The following is a 21,901-nucleotide window of genomic DNA, read 5'->3' on the forward strand; positions in this document are numbered from 1 at the left end:
CCAGCTGCATCACTCTGAGAAACAGGTATAGACCAGACCCCCCCCCCCTACCTCCCAGCTGCATCACTCTGAGAAACAGGTATAGACCAGACCCCCCCCCTACCTCCCAGCTGCATCACTCTGAGAAACAGGTATAGACCAGACCCTCCCCCCCTACCTCCCAGCTGCATCACTCTGAGAAACAGGTATAGACCAGACCCTCCCCCCCTACCTCCCAGCTGCATCACTCTGAGAAACAGGTATAGACCAGACCCTCCCCCCCCTACCTCCCAGCTGCATCACTCTGAGAAACAGGTATAGACCAGACCCCCCCCCCCCTACCTCCCAGCTGCATCACTCTGAGAAACAGGTATAGACCCCCCCCCCCCCCCTACCTCCCAGCTGCATCACTCTGAGAAACAGGTATAGACCCTCCCCCCCTACCTCCCAGCTGCATCACTCTGAGAAACAGGTATAGACCAGACCCTCCCCCCCTACCTCCCAGCTGCATCACTCTGAGAAACAGGTATAGACCAGACCCTCCCCCCCTACCTCCCAGCTGCATCACTCTGAGAAACAGGTATAGACCAGACCCTCCCCCCCCCCCTACCTCCCAGCTGCATCACTCTGAGAAACAGGTATAGACCAGACCCTCCCCCCTCCCCCCCTACCTCCCAGCTGCATCACTCTGAGAAACAGGTATAGACCAGACCCTCCCCCCCCTACCTCCCAGCTGCATCACTCTGAGAAACAGGTATAGACCCTCCCCCCCTACCTCCCAGCTGCATCACTCTGAGAAACAGGTATATACCAGACCCTCCCCCCTACCCTCCAGCTGCATCACTCTGAGAAACAGGTATAGACCAGACCCTCCCCCTACCTCCCAGCTGCATCACTCTGAGAAACAGGTATAGACCAGACCCCCCCCCCCCCTACCTCCCAGCTGCATCACTCTGAGAAACAGGTATAGACCCCCCCCCCCCCCACCTCCCAGCTGCATCGCTCTGAGAAACAGGTATAGACCAGACCCTCCCCCCTACCTCCCAGCTGCATCACTCTGAGAAACAGGTATAGACCAGACCCTCCCCCCTACCTCCCAGCTGCATCTGAGAAACAGGTATAGACCAGACCCTCCCCCCTACCTCCCAGCTGCATCACTCTGAGAAACAGGTATAGACCAGACCCTCCCCCTACCTCCCAGCTGCATCACTCTGAGAAACAGGTATAGACCAGACCCTCCCCCCCGACCTCCCAGCTGCATCACTCTGAGAAACAGGTATAGACCCTCCCCCCTACCTCCCAGCTGCATCACTCTGAGAAACAGGTATAGACCAGACCCTCCCCCTACCTCCCAGCTGCATCACTCTGAGAAACAGGTATATACCCTCCCCCCTACCTCCCAGCTGCATCACTCTGAGAAACAGGTATAGACCCTCCCCCCCCCCCACCTCCCAGCTACATCACTCTGAGAAACAGGTATAGACCAGACCCTTCCCCCCCCCCTCCCAGCTGCATCACTCTGAGAAACAGGTATAGACCAGACCCTCCCCCCCCCCCTACCTCCCAGCTGCATCACTCTGAGAAACAGGTATAGACCAGACCCTCCCCCCCCCTACCTCCCAGCTGCATCACTCTGAGAAACAGGTATAGACCAGACCCTCCCCCCCTACCTCCCAGCTGCATCACTCTGAGAAACAGGTATAGACCCTCCCCCCTACCTCCCAGCTGCATCACTCTGAGAAACAGGTATAGACCAGACCCTCCCCCCCCACCTCCCAGCTGCATCACTCTGAGAAACAGGTATAGACCCCCCCCCCCACCTCCCAGCTGCATCACTCTGAGAAACAGGTATAGACCAGACCCTCCCCCCCCTACCTCCCAGCTGCATCACTCTGAGAAACAGGTATAGACCCTCCCCCCTACCTCCCAGCTGCATCACTCTGAGAAACAGGTATAGACCAGACCCTCCCCCCTACCTCCCAGCTGCATCACTCTGAGAAACAGGTATAGACCCTCCCCCCCCCCCTATCTCCCAGCTGCATCACTCTGAGAAACAGGTATAGACCAGACCCTCCCCCCCCCTACCTCCCAGCTGCATCGCTCTGAGAAACAGGTATAGACCAGACCCTCCCCCCCTACCTCCCAGCTGCATCAGTCTGAGAAACAGGTATAGACCAGACCCTCCCCCCCTACCTCCCAGCTGCATCACTCTGAGAAACAGGTATAGACCCTCCCCCTACCTCTCAGCTGCATCACTCTGAGAAACAGGTATAGACCAGACCCTCCCCCCTACCTCCCAGCTGCATCACTCTGAGAAACAGGTATAGACCAGACCCTCCCCCCTACCTCCCAGCTGCATCACTCTGAGAAACAGGTATAGACCAGACCCTCCCCCCTACCTCCCAGCTGCATCACTCTGAGAAACAGGTATAGACCAGACCCTCCCCCCTACCTCCCAGCTGCATCACTCTGAGAAACAGGTATAGACCAGACCCTCCCCCCCCTACCTCCCAGCTGCATCACTCTGAGAAACAGGTATAGACCCTCCCCCCCTACCTCCCAGCTGCATCACTCTGAGAAACAGGTATATACCAGACCCTCCCCCCTACCCTCCAGCTGCATCACTCTGAGAAACAGGTATAGACCAGACCCTCCCCCTACCTCCCAGCTGCATCACTCTGAGAAACAGGTATAGACCAGACCCCCCCCCCCCCTACCTCCCAGCTGCATCACTCTGAGAAACAGGTATAGACCCCCCCCCCCCCCACCTCCCAGCTGCATCGCTCTGAGAAACAGGTATAGACCAGACCCTCCCCCCTACCTCCCAGCTGCATCACTCTGAGAAACAGGTATAGACCAGACCCTCCCCCCTACCTCCCAGCTGCATCACTCTGAGAAACAGGTATAGACCAGACCCTCCCCCCTACCTCCCAGCTGCATCACTCTGAGAAACAGGTATAGACCAGACCCTCCCCCTACCTCCCAGCTGCATCACTCTGAGAAACAGGTATAGACCAGACCCTCCCCCCCGACCTCCCAGCTGCATCACTCTGAGAAACAGGTATAGACCCTCCCCCCTACCTCCCAGCTGCATCACTCTGAGAAACAGGTATAGACCAGACCCTCCCCCTACCTCCCAGCTGCATCACTCTGAGAAACAGGTATATACCCTCCCCCCTACCTCCCAGCTGCATCACTCTGAGAAACAGGTATAGACCCTCCCCCCCCCCCACCTCCCAGCTACATCACTCTGAGAAACAGGTATAGACCAGACCCTTCCCCCCCCCTCCCAGCTGCATCACTCTGAGAAACAGGTATAGACCAGACCCTCCCCCCCCCCCTACCTCCCAGCTGCATCACTCTGAGAAACAGGTATAGACCAGACCCTCCCCCCCCCTACCTCCCAGCTGCATCACTCTGAGAAACAGGTATAGACCAGACCCTCCCCCCCTACCTCCCAGCTGCATCACTCTGAGAAACAGGTATAGACCCTCCCCCCTACCTCCCAGCTGCATCACTCTGAGAAACAGGTATAGACCAGACCCTCCCCCCCTACCTCCCAGCTGCATCACTCTGAGAAACAGGTATAGACCCCCCCCCCCCACCTCCCAGCTGCATCACTCTGAGAAACAGGTATAGACCAGACCCTCCCCCCCCTACCTCCCAGCTGCATCACTCTGAGAAACAGGTATAGACCCTCCCCCCTACCTCCCAGCTGCATCACTCTGAGAAACAGGTATAGACCAGACCCTCCCCCCTACCTCCCAGCTGCATCACTCTGAGAAACAGGTATAGACCCTCCCCCCCCCCCTATCTCCCAGCTGCATCACTCTGAGAAACAGGTATAGACCAGACCCTCCCCCCCCCTACCTCCCAGCTGCATCGCTCTGAGAAACAGGTATAGACCAGACCCTCCCCCCCTACCTCCCAGCTGCATCAGTCTGAGAAACAGGTATAGACCAGACCCTCCCCCCCTACCTCCCAGCTGCATCACTCTGAGAAACAGGTATAGACCCTCCCCCTACCTCTCAGCTGCATCACTCTGAGAAACAGGTATAGACCAGACCCTCCCCCCTACCTCCCAGCTGCATCACTCTGAGAAACAGGTATAGACCAGACCCTCCCCCCTACCTCCCAGCTGCATCACTCTGAGAAACAGGTATAGACCAGACCCTCCCCCCTACCTCCCAGCTGCATCACTCTGAGAAACAGGTATAGACCAGACCCTCCCCCCTACCTCCCAGCTGCATCACTCTGAGAAACAGGTATAGACCAGACCCTCCCCCCCCTACCTCCCAGCTGCATCACTCTGAGAAACAGGTATATACCCTCCCCCCTACCTCCCAGCTGCATCACTCTGAGAAACAGGTATAGACCAGACCCACCCCCCCCCCTACCTCCCAGCTGCATCACTCTGAGAAACAGGTATAGACCAGACCCTCCCCCCCCCTACCTCCCAGCTGCATCACTCTGAGAAACAGGTATAGACCAGACCCCCCCCCCCCCTACCTCCCAGCTGCATCACTCTGAGAAACAGGTATAGACCAGACCCTCCCCCCCTACCTCCCAGCTGCATCACTCTGAGAAACCGGTATAGAACAGACCCTCCCCCCCTACCTCCCAGCTGCATCACTCTGAGAAACAGGTATAGACCATCCCCCCTACCTCCCAGCTGCATCACTCTGAGAAACAGGTATAGACCAGACCCTCCCCCCCTACCTCCCAGCTGCATCACTCTGAGAAACAGGTATAGACCAGACCCTCCCCCCCTACCTCCCAGCTGCATCACTCTGAGAAACAGGTATAGACCAGACCCTCCCCCCCTACCTCCCAGCTGCATCACTCTGAGAAACAGGTATAGACCAGACCCTCCCCCCCTACCTCCCAGCTGCATCACTCTGAGAAACAGGTATAGACCAGACCCTCCCCCCCTACCTCCCAGCTGCATCACTCTGAGAAACAGGTATAGACCCCCCCCCCCCCACCTCCCAGCTGCATCACTCTGAGAAACAGGTATAGACCCTCCCCCCTACCTCCCAGCTGCATCACTCTGAGAAACAGGTATAGACCAGACCCTCCCCCCCTACCTCCCAGCTGCATCACTCTGAGAAACAGGTATAGACCAGACCCTCCCCCCCCCTACCTCCCAGCTGCATCACTCTGAGAAACAGGTATAGACCCTCCCCCCTACCTCCCAGCTGCATCACTCTGAGAAACAGGTATAGACCAGACCCTCCCCCCCTACCTCCCAGCTGCATCACTCTGAGAAACAGGTATAGACCAGACCCTCCCCCCCTACCTCCCAGCTGCATCACTCTGAGAAACAGGTATAGACCAGACCCTCCCCCCCTACCTCCCAGCTGCATCACTCTGAGAAACAGGTATAGACCCTCCCCCCCTACCTCCCAGCTGCATCACTCTGAGAAACAGGTATAGACCCTCCCCCCCCCTACCTCCCAGCTGCATCACTCTGAGAAACAGGTATAGACCAGACCCTCCCCCCCTACCTCCCAGCTGCATCACTCTGAGAAACAGGTATAGACCCCCCCCCCCCCACCTCCCAGCTGCATCACTCTGAGAAACAGGTATAGACCAGACCCTCCCCCCCCCTACCTCCCAGCTGCATCACTCTGAGAAACAGGTATAGACCCTCCCCCCTACCTCCCAGCTGCATCACTCTGAGAAACAGGTATAGACCAGACCCTCCCCCCCTACCTCCCAGCTGCATCACTCTGAGAAACAGGTATAGACCAGACCCTCCCCCCCTACCTCCCAGCTGCATCACTCTGAGAAACAGGTATAGACCAGACCCTCCCCCCCTACCTCCCAGCTGCATCACTCTGAGAAACAGGTATAGACCCTCCCCCCCTACCTCCCAGCTGCATCACTCTGAGAAACAGGTATAGACCCTCCCCCCCCCTACCTCCCAGCTGCATCACTCTGAGAAACAGGTATAGACCAGACCCTCCCCCCTACCTCCCAGCTGCATCACTCTGAGAAACAGGTATAGACCAGACCCTCCCCCCCCCACCTCCCAGCTGCATCACTCTGAGAAACAGGTATATACCCTCCCCCCTACCTCCCAGCTGCATCACTCTGAGAAACAGGTATAGACCAGACCCACCCCCCCCCCTACCTCCCAGCTGCATCACTCTGAGAAACAGGTATAGACCAGACCCTCCCCCCCCCTACCTCCCAGCTGCATCACTCTGAGAAACAGGTATAGACCAGACCCCCCCCCCCCCTACCTCCCAGCTGCATCACTCTGAGAAACAGGTATAGACCAGACCCTCCCCCCCTACCTCCCAGCTGCATCACTCTGAGAAACCGGTATAGAACAGACCCTCCCCCCCTACCTCCCAGCTGCATCACTCTGAGAAACAGGTATAGACCATCCCCCCTACCTCCCAGCTGCATCACTCTGAGAAACAGGTATAGACCAGACCCTCCCCCCCTACCTCCCAGCTGCATCACTCTGAGAAACAGGTATAGACCAGACCCTCCCCCCCTACCTCCCAGCTGCATCACTCTGAGAAACAGGTATAGACCAGACCCTCCCCCCCTACCTCCCAGCTGCATCACTCTGAGAAACAGGTATAGACCAGACCCTCCCCCCCTACCTCCCAGCTGCATCACTCTGAGAAACAGGTATAGACCAGACCCTCCCCCCCTACCTCCCAGCTGCATCACTCTGAGAAACAGGTATAGACCCCCCCCCCCCCCACCTCCCAGCTGCATCACTCTGAGAAACAGGTATAGACCCTCCCCCCTACCTCCCAGCTGCATCACTCTGAGAAACAGGTATAGACCAGACCCTCCCCCCCTACCTCCCAGCTGCATCACTCTGAGAAACAGGTATAGACCAGACCCTCCCCCCCTACCTCCCAGCTGCATCACTCTGAGAAACAGGTATAGACCAGACCCTCCCCCCCCCTACCTCCCAGCTGCATCACTCTGAGAAACAGGTATAGACCCTCCCCCCTACCTCCCAGCTGCATCACTCTGAGAAACAGGTATAGACCAGACCCTCCCCCCCTACCTCCCAGCTGCATCACTCTGAGAAACAGGTATAGACCAGACCCTCCCCCCCTACCTCCCAGCTGCATCACTCTGAGAAACAGGTATAGACCAGACCCTCCCCCCCTACCTCCCAGCTGCATCACTCTGAGAAACAGGTATAGACCCTCCCCCCCTACCTCCCAGCTGCATCACTCTGAGAAACAGGTATAGACCCTCCCCCCCCCTACCTCCCAGCTGCATCACTCTGAGAAACAGGTATAGACCAGACCCTCCCCCCCTACCTCCCAGCTGCATCACTCTGAGAAACAGGTATAGACCCCCCCCCCCCACCTCCCAGCTGCATCACTCTGAGAAACAGGTATAGACCAGACCCTCCCCCCCCCTACCTCCCAGCTGCATCACTCTGAGAAACAGGTATAGACCCTCCCCCCTACCTCCCAGCTGCATCACTCTGAGAAACAGGTATAGACCAGACCCTCCCCCCCTACCGCCCAGCTGCATCACTCTGAGAAACAGGTATAGACCAGACCCTCCCCCCCTACCTCCCAGCTGCATCACTCTGAGAAACAGGTATAGACCAGACCCTCCCCCCCTACCTCCCAGCTGCATCACTCTGAGAAACAGGTATAGACCCTCCCCCCCTACCTCCCAGCTGCATCACTCTGAGAAACAGGTATAGACCCTCCCCCCCCTACCTCCCAGCTGCATCACTCTGAGAAACAGGTATAGACCAGACCCTCCCCCCCTACCTCCCAGCTGCATCACTCTGAGAAACAGGTATAGACCCCCCCCCCCCACCTCCCAGCTGCATCACTCTGAGAAACAGGTATAGACCAGACCCTCCCCCCCCCTACCTCCCAGCTGCATCACTCTGAGAAACAGGTATAGACCCTCCCCCCTACCTCCCAGCTGCATCACTCTGAGAAACAGGTATAGACCAGACCCTCCCCCCCTACCTCCCAGCTGCATCACTCTGAGAAACAGGTATAGACCAGACCCTCCCCCCCTACCTCCCAGCTGCATCACTCTGAGAAACAGGTATAGACCAGACCCTCCCCCCCCCCCCCCCCCCCTACCTCCCAGCTGCATCACTCTGAGAAACAGGTATAGACCAGACCCTCCCCCTACCTCCCAGCTGCATCACTCTGAGAAACGGGTATAGACCAGACCCTCCCCCCCTACCTCCCAGCTGCATCACTCTGAGAAACAGGTATAGACCAGACCCTCCCCCCTACCTCCCAGCTGCATCACTCTGAGAAACAGGTATAGACCAGACCCTCCCCCCCTACCTCCCAGCTGCATCACTCTGAGAAACAGGTATAGACCATATTGTTGTTTGCTAACAACCAGGAAATGTATCCGGCCCCCGTTTCTAACGGGGAGATGCAGAGACGCTGCTGTTTTCCGTGTAGAGATGAAATGAATTCCCCCCTTTGCGTTCCAGGCTGGGCGTTCTCCCCTGGTCGGACGTCCTGCTGGTCTCCGTGTTGAAGGGGCAGAACGTGACGGGGATCCGACCGGGGAAAGGGAAAAGGGAACTGCTGACTGAATCTGCTGCTGTCGTCCTGCTGAGAGCTGAAACGTTACAGATACAGAAGAGGTAGAGAGGGGGACACGTTTTAATACACGGGAATATTACTACTGGTTCAGTAAATACCATGGCAACTATTACTACTGGTTCAGTAAATACCTGCAGGCAACTATTACTACTGGTTCAGTAAATACCTGCAGGCAACTATTACTACTGGTTCAGTAAATACCTGCAGGAAACTATTACTACTGGTTCAGTAAATACCATGGCAACTATTACTACTGGTTCAGTAAATACCTGCAGGCAACTATTACTACTGGTTCAGTAAATACCTGCAGGCAACTATTACTACTGGTTCAGTAAATACCATGGCAACTATTACTACTGGTTCAGTAAATACCCGCAGGCAACTATTACTACTGGTTCAGTAAATACCTGCAGGCAACTATTACTACTGGTTCAGTAAATACCTGCAGGCAACTATTACTACTGGTTCAGTAAATACCTGCAGGCAACTATTACTACTGGTTCAGTAAATACCTGCAGGCAACTATTACTACTGGTTCAGTAAATACCCGCAGGCAACTATTACTACTGGTTCAGTAAATACCTGCAGGCAACTATTACTACTGGTTCAGTAAATACCTGCAGGCAACTATTACTACTGGTTCAGTAAATACCTGCAGGCAACTATTACTACTGGTTCAGTAAATACCTGCAGGCAACTATTACTACTGGTTCAGTAAATACCCGCAGGCAACTATTACTACTGGTTCAGTAAATACCTGCAGGCAACTATTACTACTGGTTCAGTAAATACCTGCAGGCAACTATTACTACTGGTTCAGTAAATACCCGCAGGCAACTATTACTACTGGTTCAGTAAATACCTGCAGGCAACTATTACTACTGGTTCAGTAAATACCTGCTGGCAACTATTACTACTGGTTCAGTAAATACCTGCAGGCAACTATTACTACTGGTTCAGTAAATACCTGCAGGCAACTATTACTACTGGTTCAGTAAATACCTGCAGGCAACTATTACTACTGGTTCAGTAAATACCTGCAGGCAACTATTACTACTGGTTCAGTAAATACCTGCAGGCAACTATTACTACTGGTTCAGTAAATACCTGCAGGCAACTATTACTACTGGTTCAGTAAATACCTGCTGGCAACTATTACTACTGGTTCAGTAAATACCTGCTGGCAACTATTACTACTGGTTCAGTAAATACCATGGCAACTATTACTACTGGTTCAGTAAATACCTGCAGGCAACTATTACTACTGGTTCAGTAAATACCTGCAGGCAACTATTACTACTGGTTCAGTAAATACCTGCTGGCAACTATTACTACTGGTTCAGTAAATACCTGCTGGCAACTATTACTACTGGTTCAGTAAATACCATGGCAACTATTACTACTGGTTCAGTAAATACCTGCAGGCAACTATTACTACTGGTTCAGTAAATACCTGCAGGCAACGTGTGCCCTGTAAAGCAGTCTGGGTAGCCATTTGATTAGCTGTTTTGAGATACCTGTATATCTTTGAGCTGGGTTGTCTTAATTTTTAATTGATGTTTGTCTGCAGGTACAGAGAGTTGACCCGCTACCTGAAGGTGGTCCGTAGTGAGAACACAGAACTGTGAGTCACTGGTCTACCTGTGTGTCAGTCTATATTTACCTGTGTGTTAGTCTATATCTACCTGTGTGTTAGTCTATATTTACCTGTGTGTTAGTCTATATTTACCTGTGTGTTAGTCTATATTTACCTGTGTGTTAGTCTATATTTACCTGTGTGTTAGTCTATATTTACCTGTGTGTTAGTCTATATTTACCTGTGTGTTAGTCTATATTTACCTGTGTGTTAGTCTATATTTACCTGTGTGTTAGTCTATATGTACCTGTGTGTTAGTCTATATGTACCTGTGTATTAGTCTATATTTACCTGTGTGTTAGTCTATATTTACCTGTGTGTGTGTTAATATACTGAACTAAAATATAAATGCAACAGTTTCAATGGTTTTACTGAGTTACACTTCATATGAGGAAATCAGTCAATTTATGTAATTTCATTAGTCTCTAATCTATGGATTTCACATGACTGGGCCTGGCTCCATTGGGGAGCCAGGTCCAGCCAATCAGAATGAGTCCCCCCCCCACCATTTTGGACGTACTGCCAAGTTCTCTAAAATGACGTTGGAGAGGCGGCTTATGGTAGAGAAATTAACATTTAATTATCTGGCAACAGCTCATCTGGTGGACGTTCCTGTAGTCAACATGCCAATTGCATGGTCCCTCAAAACTTGAGGTATCTGTGACATTTTGTTGTGTGACAAAACTGCACATTTTAGAGTGGCCTGTTATTGTCCCCAGCACAAGGTGCACCTGTGTAATGATCATGCTGTTTAATCAGCTTCTTGATATGCCACACCTGTCAGGTGGATGGATTATCTGGGCAAAGGAGAAATGCTCACTAACAGGGATGGAAACAAATTTGTGCCCAGAATGAGAGAGAAATCAGCTTTCTGTGCATTATGGAACAGTTCTGGGATCTTTTATTTCAGCTCAGGGGACCAACACTTTACATGTTGCTTTAACATTTTTGTTCAGTATATATATTTACCTGTGTGTGTGTTTTTACTGCACCACCAATCAAAAGTTTGGACACACCTATTCATTCAAGGTTTCTTTTTTTATATATATATTTTTTACATTGTAGAATAATAGTGAAGACATCAAAACTATGAAATGACTCGTATGGAATCATGTAGTAACCAAAAAAGTGTTAAACAAATCAAAATATATTTTTATATTTGAGATTCTTCAAATAGCCACCCTTTGCCTTGACAGCTTTGCACACTCTTGGCATTCTCTCAACCAGCTTCATGAGGTAGTCACCTGGAATGCATTTCAATTAACAGGTGTGCCTTCTTAAAAGTTAATTTGTGGAATTTATTTCCTTTTTAATGCGTTTGAGCCAATCAGTTGTGTTGTGACAAGGTAGGGGGGGTATACAGAAGATAGCCCTATTTGGTAAAATACCAAGTCAATATTATGGCAAGAACAGCTCAAATAAGCAAAGAGAAACGACAGTCCATCATTACTTTAAGACATGAAGATCAGTCAATACAGAACATTTCAAGAACTTTGTAAGTTTATTTAAGGGCAGTCGCAGAAACCATCAAGCTCTATGATGAAACTGGATCTCATGAGGACCGCCACAGGAAAGGAAGACCCAGAGTTACCTCTGCTGCAGAGGATAAGTTCATTAGAGTTACCAGCCTCAGAAATTGCAGCCCAAATAAATGCTTCACAGAGTTCAAGTAACAGCCACATCTCAACATCAACTGTTCAGAGGGGACTGTGTGAATCAGGCCTTCATGGTCGAATTGCTGCAAAGAAACCACTACTAAAGGACACCAATAAGAAGAAGAGACCTGCTTGGGCCAAGAAACACGAGCAATGGACATTAGACTGGTGGAAATGTGTCCTTTGGTCTGGAGTCCAAATTGGAGACTTTTGGTTCAAACCGCTGTGTCTTTGTGAGACGCGGTGTGGGTGAACGGATGATCTCCGCATGTGTAGTTCCCACCGTAAAGCATGGAGGAGGAGGTGTTATGGTGTGGGGGTACTTTGCTGGTGACACTGTCTGTGATTTATTTAGAATTCAAGGCACACTTAACCAGCATGGCTACCACAGCATTCTGCAGCGATACGCCATCCCATCTGGTTTGGGCTTAGTGGGACTATCATTTGTTTTTCAACAGGACAATGACCCAACACACCTCCAGGCTGTGTAAAGGCTATTTTACCAAGAAGGAGAGTGATGGAGTGCTGCATCAGATGACCTGGCCTCCACAATCCCCCGACCTCAACCCAATTGAGATGGTTTGGGATGAGTCGGACCGCAGAGTGAAGGAAAAGCAGCCAACAAGTGCTCAGCATATGTGGGAACTCCTTCAAGACTGTTGGAAAAGCATTCCAGGTGAAGCTGATTGAGAGAATGCCAAGAGTGTGCAAAGCTTTCATCAAAGGCAAAGGGTGGCTATTTGAAGAATCTCAAATATAACATTAGTTTCACACTTTTTTGGTTACTACATGATTCCATATGTGTTATTTCATAGATTTGATGTCTTCACTATTATTCTACAATGTAAAAAAGAGTACAAATTAAGAAAAACCCTTGAATGGGGTAGGTTGGTCCAAACTTTTGACTGGTAGTGTATATATTTACCTGTGTGTGAAAGTATACTGAATATTGTATAGCGTGTGTGTATACTGAATATTGTATAGTGTGTGTGTGTGTGTGTGTGTGTGTGTGTGTATATAATGCTTGTCCATGTGTCTCTGGATAAATGACTAAATGTAAAGGTTCTGTTTACTCCAGAGTCCAGGCGGTGCGGGACCTGATCCCTCTCTTCCTGATGAAGGCAGGGGACTTTAGCTCCGCCCTCTCCTCCTTCTTCTCTCCGCCCCCTGGGATCTGCTGCCCCGCCTGCCGCCTGACACCACGCCTCTTCACCCTCTACCTACGCATCATCACCACGGCAACCGCACCCAGCACCACCGTTGCCATTGCAACACAACCCCTCCCCCCCGACACTCCCTGGGAGGAGGCCAAAGGTTAGATACAGTGCATTTAGAAAAAACAGAAATACCTTATTTCAATAAGTATTTAGACCCTTTGCTATTAGACTCGATATTGAGCTCAGGTGCATCCTGTTTCCATTGATCATCCTTGAGATGTTTCTACAACTTGATTGGACACCTGTGATAGATTCAATTGATTGGACATGATTTGGAAAGGCACACACCTGTCTATATAAGGTTCCACAGTTGACAGTTTGCATTTCAGAGCAAAAACCAAGCCATAAGGTCGAAGGAATTGTCCATAGAGCTCAGAGACAGGATTGTGTCGAGGTACAGATCTGGGGAAGGGTACCAAAAAATGTCTGCAGCATTGAAGGTCCCCAAGAACACAGTGGCCTCCATCATTCTTAAATGGAAGAAGACTCTTCCTAGAGCTGGCCGCCCGGCCAAATTGGGCAATCGGGGGAGAAGGGCCTTGGTCAGGGAGGTGACCAAGAACCCGATGGTCACTCTGACAGAGCTCCAGAGTTGCTCTGTGGAGATAGGAGAACCTTCCAGAAGGACAACCATCTCTGCAGCACTCCACCAATCAGGCCTTTATGGTAGAGTGGCCAGACGGAAGCCACTCCTCAGTAAAAGACACATGACAGCCCGCTTGGAGTTTGCCAAAAGGCACCTAAAGACTCTCAGACCATAAGAAACAAGATTCTCTGGTCTGATGAAACCAAGATTGAACATTTTGGCCTGAATGCCAAACGTCACGTCTGGAGGAAACCTGACACCATCCTTGCAGTGAAGCATGGTGGTGGCAGCATTTTCCTGTGGGGATTATTTTCAGCGGCAGGGACTGGGAGACTAGTCAGGATCGAGGAAAAGACGAACGGCGCAAAGTACAGAGAGATCCTTGATGAAAACCTGCTCCAGAGCGCTCAGGACCTCAGACTTGGGTGAAGGTTCACCTTCCAACAGGACAATGACCCTAAGCACACAGCCAAGACAACGCAGGAGTGGCTTCGGGACAAGTCTCTGAATGTCCTTGAGTGGCCCAGCCAGAGCCCGGACTTGAACCCGATCGAACATCTCTGGAGAGACCTGAAAATAGCTGTGCAGCGACGCTCCCCATCCAACCTGACAGAGCTTGAGAGGATCTGCAGAGAAGAATGGGAGAAACTCCACAAAAACAGGTGTGCCAAGCTTGTAGCGTCATACCCAAGAAGACTCGAGGCTGTAATCGCTGCCAAAGGTGCTTCAACAAAGTACTGAGTAAAGGGTCTGAATACTTAATACATTTGCTGAAATTTCTAAAAACCAATTTTTGTTTTGTCATTATGGGGTATTGTGTGTAGATTGATTGAGGGGAGAAAAAAAACGAATCCATTTTAGAATAAGGCTGTAACGTAACAAAATGTGGAAAAAGTCAAAGGGTCTGAATACTTTCCGAATGCACTGTATATACACACACATCTAGCTGATATACTGATATATATCTACATCTAGCTATCTCCTATCTGGTATATACAGCCTTCAGAAAGTAGCCCTTGACTTATTCCACATTGTGTTGTTACAGCCTGAATTCTAAATTGATTTTTTTCCCATCTACACATAATACCCCATAATACCCCATAATACCCCATAATGACAGTGAAAACATGTTCTTAGCATTTTTTTGCACATTTACTGAAAATGATATACAGAACTAATAATTTATATAAGTATTCACACCCCCTGAGTCAATCCATGTTAGGATCACCTTTTGGCAGCGATTACAGCTGTGAGTCTTTCTGGGTAAGTCTCTTAAGAGCTTTGCACACCTGGTTTGGACAATATTTGCACATGATTATTTTCAAAATTCTTCAAGTTCTGTCAAATTGGTTGTTGATCATTGCTAGACAGACCATTCTCAAGTCTTGCCATAAATTTACAAGCGGATTTAAGTCAAAACTGTAACTAGGTCACTCAGGATCATTCAATGTCGTCTTGGTAGGCAACTCCAGTGTATATTTGGCACCCAAATGGTGGAACAAGCTCCCCCACGACGCCAGGACAGCGGAGTCACTGACCACCTTCCGGAGACACTTGAAACCCCACCTCTTTAAGGAATACCTGGGATAGGATAAAAGTAATCCTTCTACCCCCCCCCCCCCCCCCCCCCCCCCACTGGCTATCATAAGTTGAATGCACCCATTTGTCGCTCTGGATAAGAGCGTCTGCTAAATGACGTAAATGTAAAGACTCCAGTGTAGATTTGGCCTTGTGTTTTAGGTTATTGTCCTGCTGAAAGGTGAATTTGTCTCCCAGTGTCTGGTGGACAGCAGACTGGACCAGGGTTTCCTCTAGTCTCCCAGTGTCTGGTGGACAGCAGACTGAACCAGGGTTTCCTCTAGTCTCCCAGTGTCTGGTGGACAGCAGACTGAACCAGGGTTTCCTCTAGTCTCCCAGTGTCTGGTGGACAGCAGACTGAACCAGGGTTTCCTCTAGTCTCCCAGTGTCTGGTGGACAGCAGACTGAACCAGGGTTTCCTCTAGTCTCCCAGTGTCTGGTGGACAGCAGACTGAACCAGGGTTTCCTCTAGTCTCCCAGTGTCTGGTGGACAGCAGACTGGACCAGGGTTTCCTCTAGTCTCCCAGTGTCTGGTGGACAGCAGACTGAAACAGGGTTTCCTCTAGTCTCCCAGTGTCTGGTGGACAGCAGACTGAACCAGGGTTTCCTCTAGTCTCCCAGTGTCTGGTGGACAGCAGACTGAACCAGGGTTTCCTCTAGTCTCCCAGTGTCTGGTGGACAGCAGACTGAACCAGGGTTTCCTCTGGTCTCCTAGTGTCTGGTGGACAGCAGACTGGACCAGGGTTTCCTCTAGTCTCCCAGCGTCTGGTGGACAGCAGACTGGACCAGGGTTTCCTCTAGTCTCCCAGCGTCTGGTGGACAGCAGACTGAACCAGGGTTTCCTCTAGTCTCCCAGTGTCTGGTGGACAGCAGACTGAACCAGGGTTTCCTCTAGTCTCCCAGTGTCTGGTGGAAAGCAGACTGAACCAGGGTTTCCTCTAGTCTCCCAGTGTCTGGTGGAGAGCAGACTGAACCAGGGTTTCCTCTAGTCTCCCAGTGTCTGGTGGAAAGCGGACTGAACCAGGGTTTCCTCTAGTCTCCCAGTGTCTGGTGGACAGCAGACTGAACCAGGGTTTCCTCTAGTCTCCCAGTGTCTGGTGGAAAGCAGACTGAACCAGGGTTTCCTCTAGTCTCCCAGTGTCTGGTGGACAGCAGACTGAACCAGGGTTTCCTCTAGTCTCCCAGTGTCTGGTGGAGAGCAGACTGGACCAGGGTTTCCTCTAGTCTCCCAGTGTCTGGTGGAGAGCAGACTGGACCAGGGTTTCCTCTAGTCTCCCAGTGTCTGGTGGAGAGCAGACTGGACCAGGGTTTCCTCTAGTCTCCCAGTGTCTGGTGGAAAGCAGACTGGACCAGGGTTTCCTCTAGTCTCCTAGTGTCTGGTGGACAGCAGACTGAACCAGGGTTTCCTCTAGTCTCCCAGTGTCTGGTGGACAGCAGACTGAACCAGGGTTTCCTCTAGTCTCCCAGTGTCTGGTGGACAGCAGACTGGACCAGGGTTTCCTCTAGTCTCCCAGTGTCTGGTGGACAGCAGACTGAACCAGGGTTTCCTCTAGTCTCCCAGTGTCTGGTGGAAAGCAGACTGAACCAGGGTTTCCTCTAGTCTCCCAGTGTCTGGTGGACAGCAGACTGGCCAGGGTTTCCTCTAGTCTCCCAGTGTCTGGTGGACAGCAGACTGGACCAGGGTTTCCTCTAGTCTCCCAGTGTCTGGTGGACAGCAGACTGGACCAGGGTTTCCTCTAGTCTCCCAGTGTCTGGTGGAAAGCAGACTGGACCAGGGTTTCCTCTAGTCTCCCAGTGTCTGGTGGAAAGCAGACTGAACCAGGTTTTCCTCTAGTCTCCCAGTGTCTGGTGGACAGCAGACTGAACCAGGTTTTCCTCTAGTCTCCCAGTGTCTGGTGGACAGCAGACCGAACCAGGGTTTCCTCTAGTCTCCCAGTGTCTGGTGGAAAGCAGACTGGACCAGGGTTTCCTCTAGTCTCCCAGTGTCTGGTGGACAGCAGACTGAACCAGGGTTTCCTCTAGTCTCCCAGTGTCTGGTGGACAGCAGACTGAACCAGGGTTTCCTCTAGTCTCCCAGTGTCTGGTGGACAGCAGACTGGACCAGGGTTTCCTCTAGTCTCCCAGTGTCTGGTGGACAGCAGACTGAACCAGGTTTTCCTCTAGTCTCCCAGTGTCTGGTGGACAGCAGACTGAACCAGGGTTTCCTCTAGTCTCCCAGTGTCTGGTGGAAAGCGGACTGGACCAGGTTTTCCTCTAGTCTCCCAGACAGCAGACTGAACCAGGGTTTCCTCTAGTCTCCCAGTGTCTGGTGGAAAGCGGACTGAACCAGGGTTTCCTCTAGTCTCCCAGTGTCTGGTGGAAAGCGGACTGAACCAGGGTTTCCTCTAGTCTCCCAGTGTCTGGTGGAAAGCGGACTGAACCAGGGTTTCCTCTAGTCTCCCAGTGTCTGGTGGAAAGCGGACTGAACCAGGGTTTCCTCTAGTCTCCCAGTGTCTGGTAGACAGCAGACTGAACCAGGGTTTCCTCTAGTCTCCCAGTGTCACTGTTAGCCTACACCTGTTGTTTACTAAGCATTGATTTAAATGAAATGATTTAAACACGTGGCCAGAACCTGCAGAACAACATTCTCTTCTCCTCCTCTCCTCTCCTCCTCTCCTCCTCTCTCTCCTCTCTCTCTCCTCTCTCTCTCCTCTCCTCCTCCATCTCTCTCCTCTCCTCCTCTCCTCCTCTCTCTCCTCCCTCTCTCCTCTCTCTCTCCTCCATCTCTCTCCTCTCTCTCTCCTCTCCTCCTCCATCTCTCTCCTCTCTCTCTCTCCTCTCCTCCTCCATCTCTCCTCTCTGTCCTCCTCCTCCTCCTCTCTCTGTCCTCTCTCTCTCTCTCTGTCCTCTCTCTCTCCTCTCCTCTCTCTATCCTCTCCTCCTCCATCTCTCTCCTCTCTCTTCTCCTCTCCTCCTCCATCTCTCCTCTCTGTCCTCCTCCTCCTCCTCTCTCTGTCCTCTCTCTCTCTGTCCTCTCTCTCTCCTCTCCTCTCTCTCTCCTCCATCTCTCTCCTCTCTCTCTCCTCTCCTCCTCCATCTCTCTCCTCTCTCTCTCTTCTCCTCCTCCATCTCTCTCCTCTCTGTCCTCCTCCTCCTCCTCTCTCTGTCCTCTCTCTCCTCTCCTCCCTCTCTCCTCTCCTCCCTCTCTCCTCTCTCTGTCCTCTCCTCTCTCTCTCCTCTCCTCCCCTCTCTCTCCTCCTCTCCTCCCTCTCTCTCCTCTCTCCTCTCTCTGTCCTCTCCTCTCTCCTCCTCATCCTCTCCCTCTCTCCTCTTGTCCTCCTCCTCCTCCCCCTCTCTCCTCTATCTGTCCTCTCTCCTCTCTCTGTCTTCCTCCTCCCTCTCTCTCCTCTCTCCTCCTCTCCTCCCTCTCTGTCCTCTCTCCTCTCTCTGTCCTCCTCCTCCCTCTCTCTCATCTCTCTCTCCTCTCTCCTCTCCTCCTCCTCCTCCTCCTCCTCTCTCTGTCCTCCTCCTCCCCCTCTCTCCTCTCTCCTCTCTTGTCCTCTCCTCTCTCTGTCCTCCTCCTCTCCCTCTCTCTCTCCTCCTCTCCTCCTCCTCCCTCTCTCTCCTCTCTCCCCCCCTCTCCTCTCCTCTCTCTCTGTCCTCTCCTTCCTCTCCCCCCCCTCTCCTCTCCTCCTCCTCCCTCTCTCTCCTCTCTCCCCCCCCCTCTCCTCTCCTCTCTCTCTGTCCTCCTCCCCTCCTCTCCTCTCTCCTCTCTCTCCCCCCCTCTCCTCTCTGTCCTCTCCTCTCTCCTCCTCCTCCTCCTCCTCTCCTCTCTTGTCCTCTCCTCTCCTCTCCTCTCTCTGTCCTCTCCTTCCTCTCCCCCCCCTCTCCTCTCCTCCTCCTCCCTCTCTCTCCTCTCTCCCCCCCCTCTCCTCTCCTCTCTCTCTGTCCTCCTCCCCTCCTCTCCTCTCTCCTCTCTCTCCCCCCCTCTCTCTCCTCTCTCTGTCTTCTCCTCTCTCCTCCTCCCCCTCTCTCCTCTTGTCCTCTCCTCTCCTCTCTCTGTCCTCTCCTCTCTCCTCCTCCTCCTCCCCCTCTCTCCTCTTGTCCTCTCCTCTCCTCTCCTCTCCTCTCCTCTCCTCTCCTCCCCCTCTCCACTCCTCTCCTCTCCTCTCCTCCTCCTCCTCTCTCTCTGTCCTCCTCCTCCCCCTCTCTCCTCTCTCTGTCCTCCTCCTCTCCCTCTCTCTCTCCTCCTCTCCTCCTCCCCCTCTCTCTCCTCCTCTCCTCCTCCTCCCTCTCTCCTCTCTCTCTCCCCCCCTCTCCTCTCCTCTCTCTCCTCTCTCCCCCCCCTCTCCTCTCCTCTCTCTCTGTCCTCTCCTTCCTCTCTCCCCCCCCCTCTCCTCTCCTCCTCCTCCCTCTCTCTCCTCTCCCCCCCCTCTCCTCTCCTCTCTCTCTGTCCTCCTCCCCTCCTCTCCTCTCTCCTCTCTCTCCCCCCCCCTCTCTCTCCTCTCCTCTCTCCTCTCTCTCCCCCCCCTCTCTCTCCTCTCTGTCCTCTCCTCTCTCCTCCTCCTCCTCCCCCTCTCTCCTCTTGTCCTCTCCTCTCCTCTCTCTGTCCTCTCCTCTCTCCTCCTCCTCCTCCTCCTCCTCTCCTCTCTTGTCCTCTCCTCTCCTCTCCTCTCCTCTCTCTGTCCTCTCCTTCCTCTCTCCCCCTCTCCTCTCCTCCTCCTCCCTCTCTCTCCTCTCTCCCCCCACCCCCTCTCCTCTCCTCTCTCTCTGTCCTCCTCCCCTCCTCTCCTCTCTCCTCTCTCTCCCCCCCCTCTCTCTCCTCTCTCTGTCCTCTCCTCTCTCCTCCTTGTCCTCTCCTCTCCTCTCCTCTCTCTGTCCTCTCCTCTCTCCTCCTCCTCCTCCTCCTCTCCTCTCTTGTCCTCTCCTCTCCTCTCCTCTCCTCCCCCTCTCCTCTCCTCTCCTCTCCTCTCCTCTCCTCTCCTCTCCTCTCCTCTCCTCTCCTCCTCCTCTCTCTCCTCTCTCTGTCCTCTCCTCTCCTCTCTCCTCTTCTAGGTGCTGTGATTCCCAGGAAGGTTGAGGTGGTGAAGTTTGGCCTGAGGGTTCTGAAGAGCAACATGGCTGTCTACATGGACGTGAGTCTCACAACCTTGAGTCTAGAGCGCTGAACTTAGAGAACTGAACTTAGAGCGCTGAACTTAGGGCGATGAACTTAGAGCACTGAACAGAGCACTGAACTTAGAGCACTGAACTTAGAGCGATGAACTTAGAGCGCTGAACTTAGAGCACTGAACTTAGAGCGCTGAACTTAGGGCACTGAACTTAGAGGCACTGAACTTAGAGGCACTGAACTTAGAGGCACTGAACTTAGAGCGCTGAACTTAGAGCGCTGAACTTAGAGCGCTGAACTTAGAGCGCTGAACTTAGAGCGCTGAACTTAGGGCGATGAACTTAGAGCACTGAACAGAGCACTGAACTTAGAGCACTGAACTTAGAGCACTGAACTTAGAGCGATGAACTTAGAGCGCTGAACTTAGAGCACTGAACTTAGAGCGCTGAACTTAGGGCGCTGAACTTAGAGGCACTGAACTTAGAGGCACTGAACTTAGAGGCACTGAACTTAGAGCGCTGAACTTAGAGCGCTGAACTTAGAGCGCTGAACTTAGAGCGCTGAACTTAGAGCGCTGAACTTAGGGCACTGAACTTAGGGCACTGAACTTAAGAGCGCTGAACTTAGAGCGCTGAACTTAGAGCGCTGAACTTAGGGCACTGAACTTAGAGCGCTGAACTTAGAGCGCTGAACTTAGAGCGCTGAACTTAGAGCGCTGAACTTAGAGCGCTGAACTTAGAGCGCTGAACTTAGGGCGATGAACTTAGAGCACTGAACAGAGCACTGAACTTAGAGCACTGAACTTAGAGCACTGAACTTAGAGCGATGAACTTAGAGCGCTGAACTTAGAGCACTGAACTTAGAGCGCTGAACTTAGGGCGCTGAACTTAGAGGCACTGAACTTAGAGGCACTGAACTTAGAGGCACTGAACTTAGAGGGCTGAACTTAGAGCGCTGAACTTAGAGCGCTGAACTTAGAGCGCTGAACTTAGAGCGCTGAACTTAGAGCGCTGAACTTAGGGCACTGAACTTAAGAGCGCTGAACTTAGAGCGCTGAACTTAGAGCGCTGAACTTAGGGCACTGAACTTAGAGCGCTGAATTTAGAGCGCTGAACTTAGAGCGCTGAACTTAGAGCGCTGAACTTAGGGCACTGAACTTAGGGCACTGAACTTAGAGCGCTGAACTTAGAGCGCTGAACTTAGAGCGCTGAACTTAGAGCGCTGAACTTAGGGCACTGAACTTAGAGCGCTGAACTTAGAGCGCTGAACTTAGAGCGCTGAACTTAGAGCGCTGAACTTAGAGCGCTGAACTTAGAGCGCTGAACTTAGAGCGCTGAACTTAGAGCGCTGAACTTAGAGCGCTGAACTTAGAGCGCTGAACTTAGAGCGCTGAACTTAGAGCGCTGAACTTAAGGGCACTGAAGTTAGAAATGGGCAGTCATTCAACCTCCCTCAGTGTGGACATAATGTGTGTCTCTCTGTTTCAGACCCAGAGTTGGACCCACTTTCTCCATATCCTCCCTCAGTGTGGACATAATGTGTGTCTCTCTGTTTCAGACCCAGAGTTGGACCCACTTTCTCC

General features: G+C 52.2%; 1 protein-coding gene across 1 annotated transcript in view; it reads left to right on the forward strand.

The window, feature by feature from the left end:
• Window positions 1-3,088: 3,088 nt before the first annotated feature.
• The window catches only part of LOC311118464 (uncharacterized protein), a gene marked incomplete at both ends in the record, with an annotated part of 27,920 nt that continues 9,107 nt past the window's right edge, over window positions 3,089-21,901 (forward strand). The window contains 5 exons of the mRNA XM_084193259.1: window positions 3,089-3,140; window positions 8,444-8,599; window positions 10,129-10,182; window positions 12,928-13,163; window positions 20,265-20,344. Coding sequence (XP_084049385.1) covers window positions 3,089-3,140; window positions 8,444-8,599; window positions 10,129-10,182; window positions 12,928-13,163; window positions 20,265-20,344 — 578 coding nt within the window. The remainder of the gene's footprint in view (window positions 3,141-8,443; window positions 8,600-10,128; window positions 10,183-12,927; window positions 13,164-20,264; window positions 20,345-21,901) is intronic.

Source organism: Coregonus lavaretus (assembly GCF_964263955.1).
Source record: "Coregonus lavaretus genome assembly, contig: HAP1_SCAFFOLD_4313, whole genome shotgun sequence".
Taxonomy (NCBI): domain Eukaryota; kingdom Metazoa; phylum Chordata; class Actinopteri; order Salmoniformes; family Salmonidae; genus Coregonus; species Coregonus lavaretus.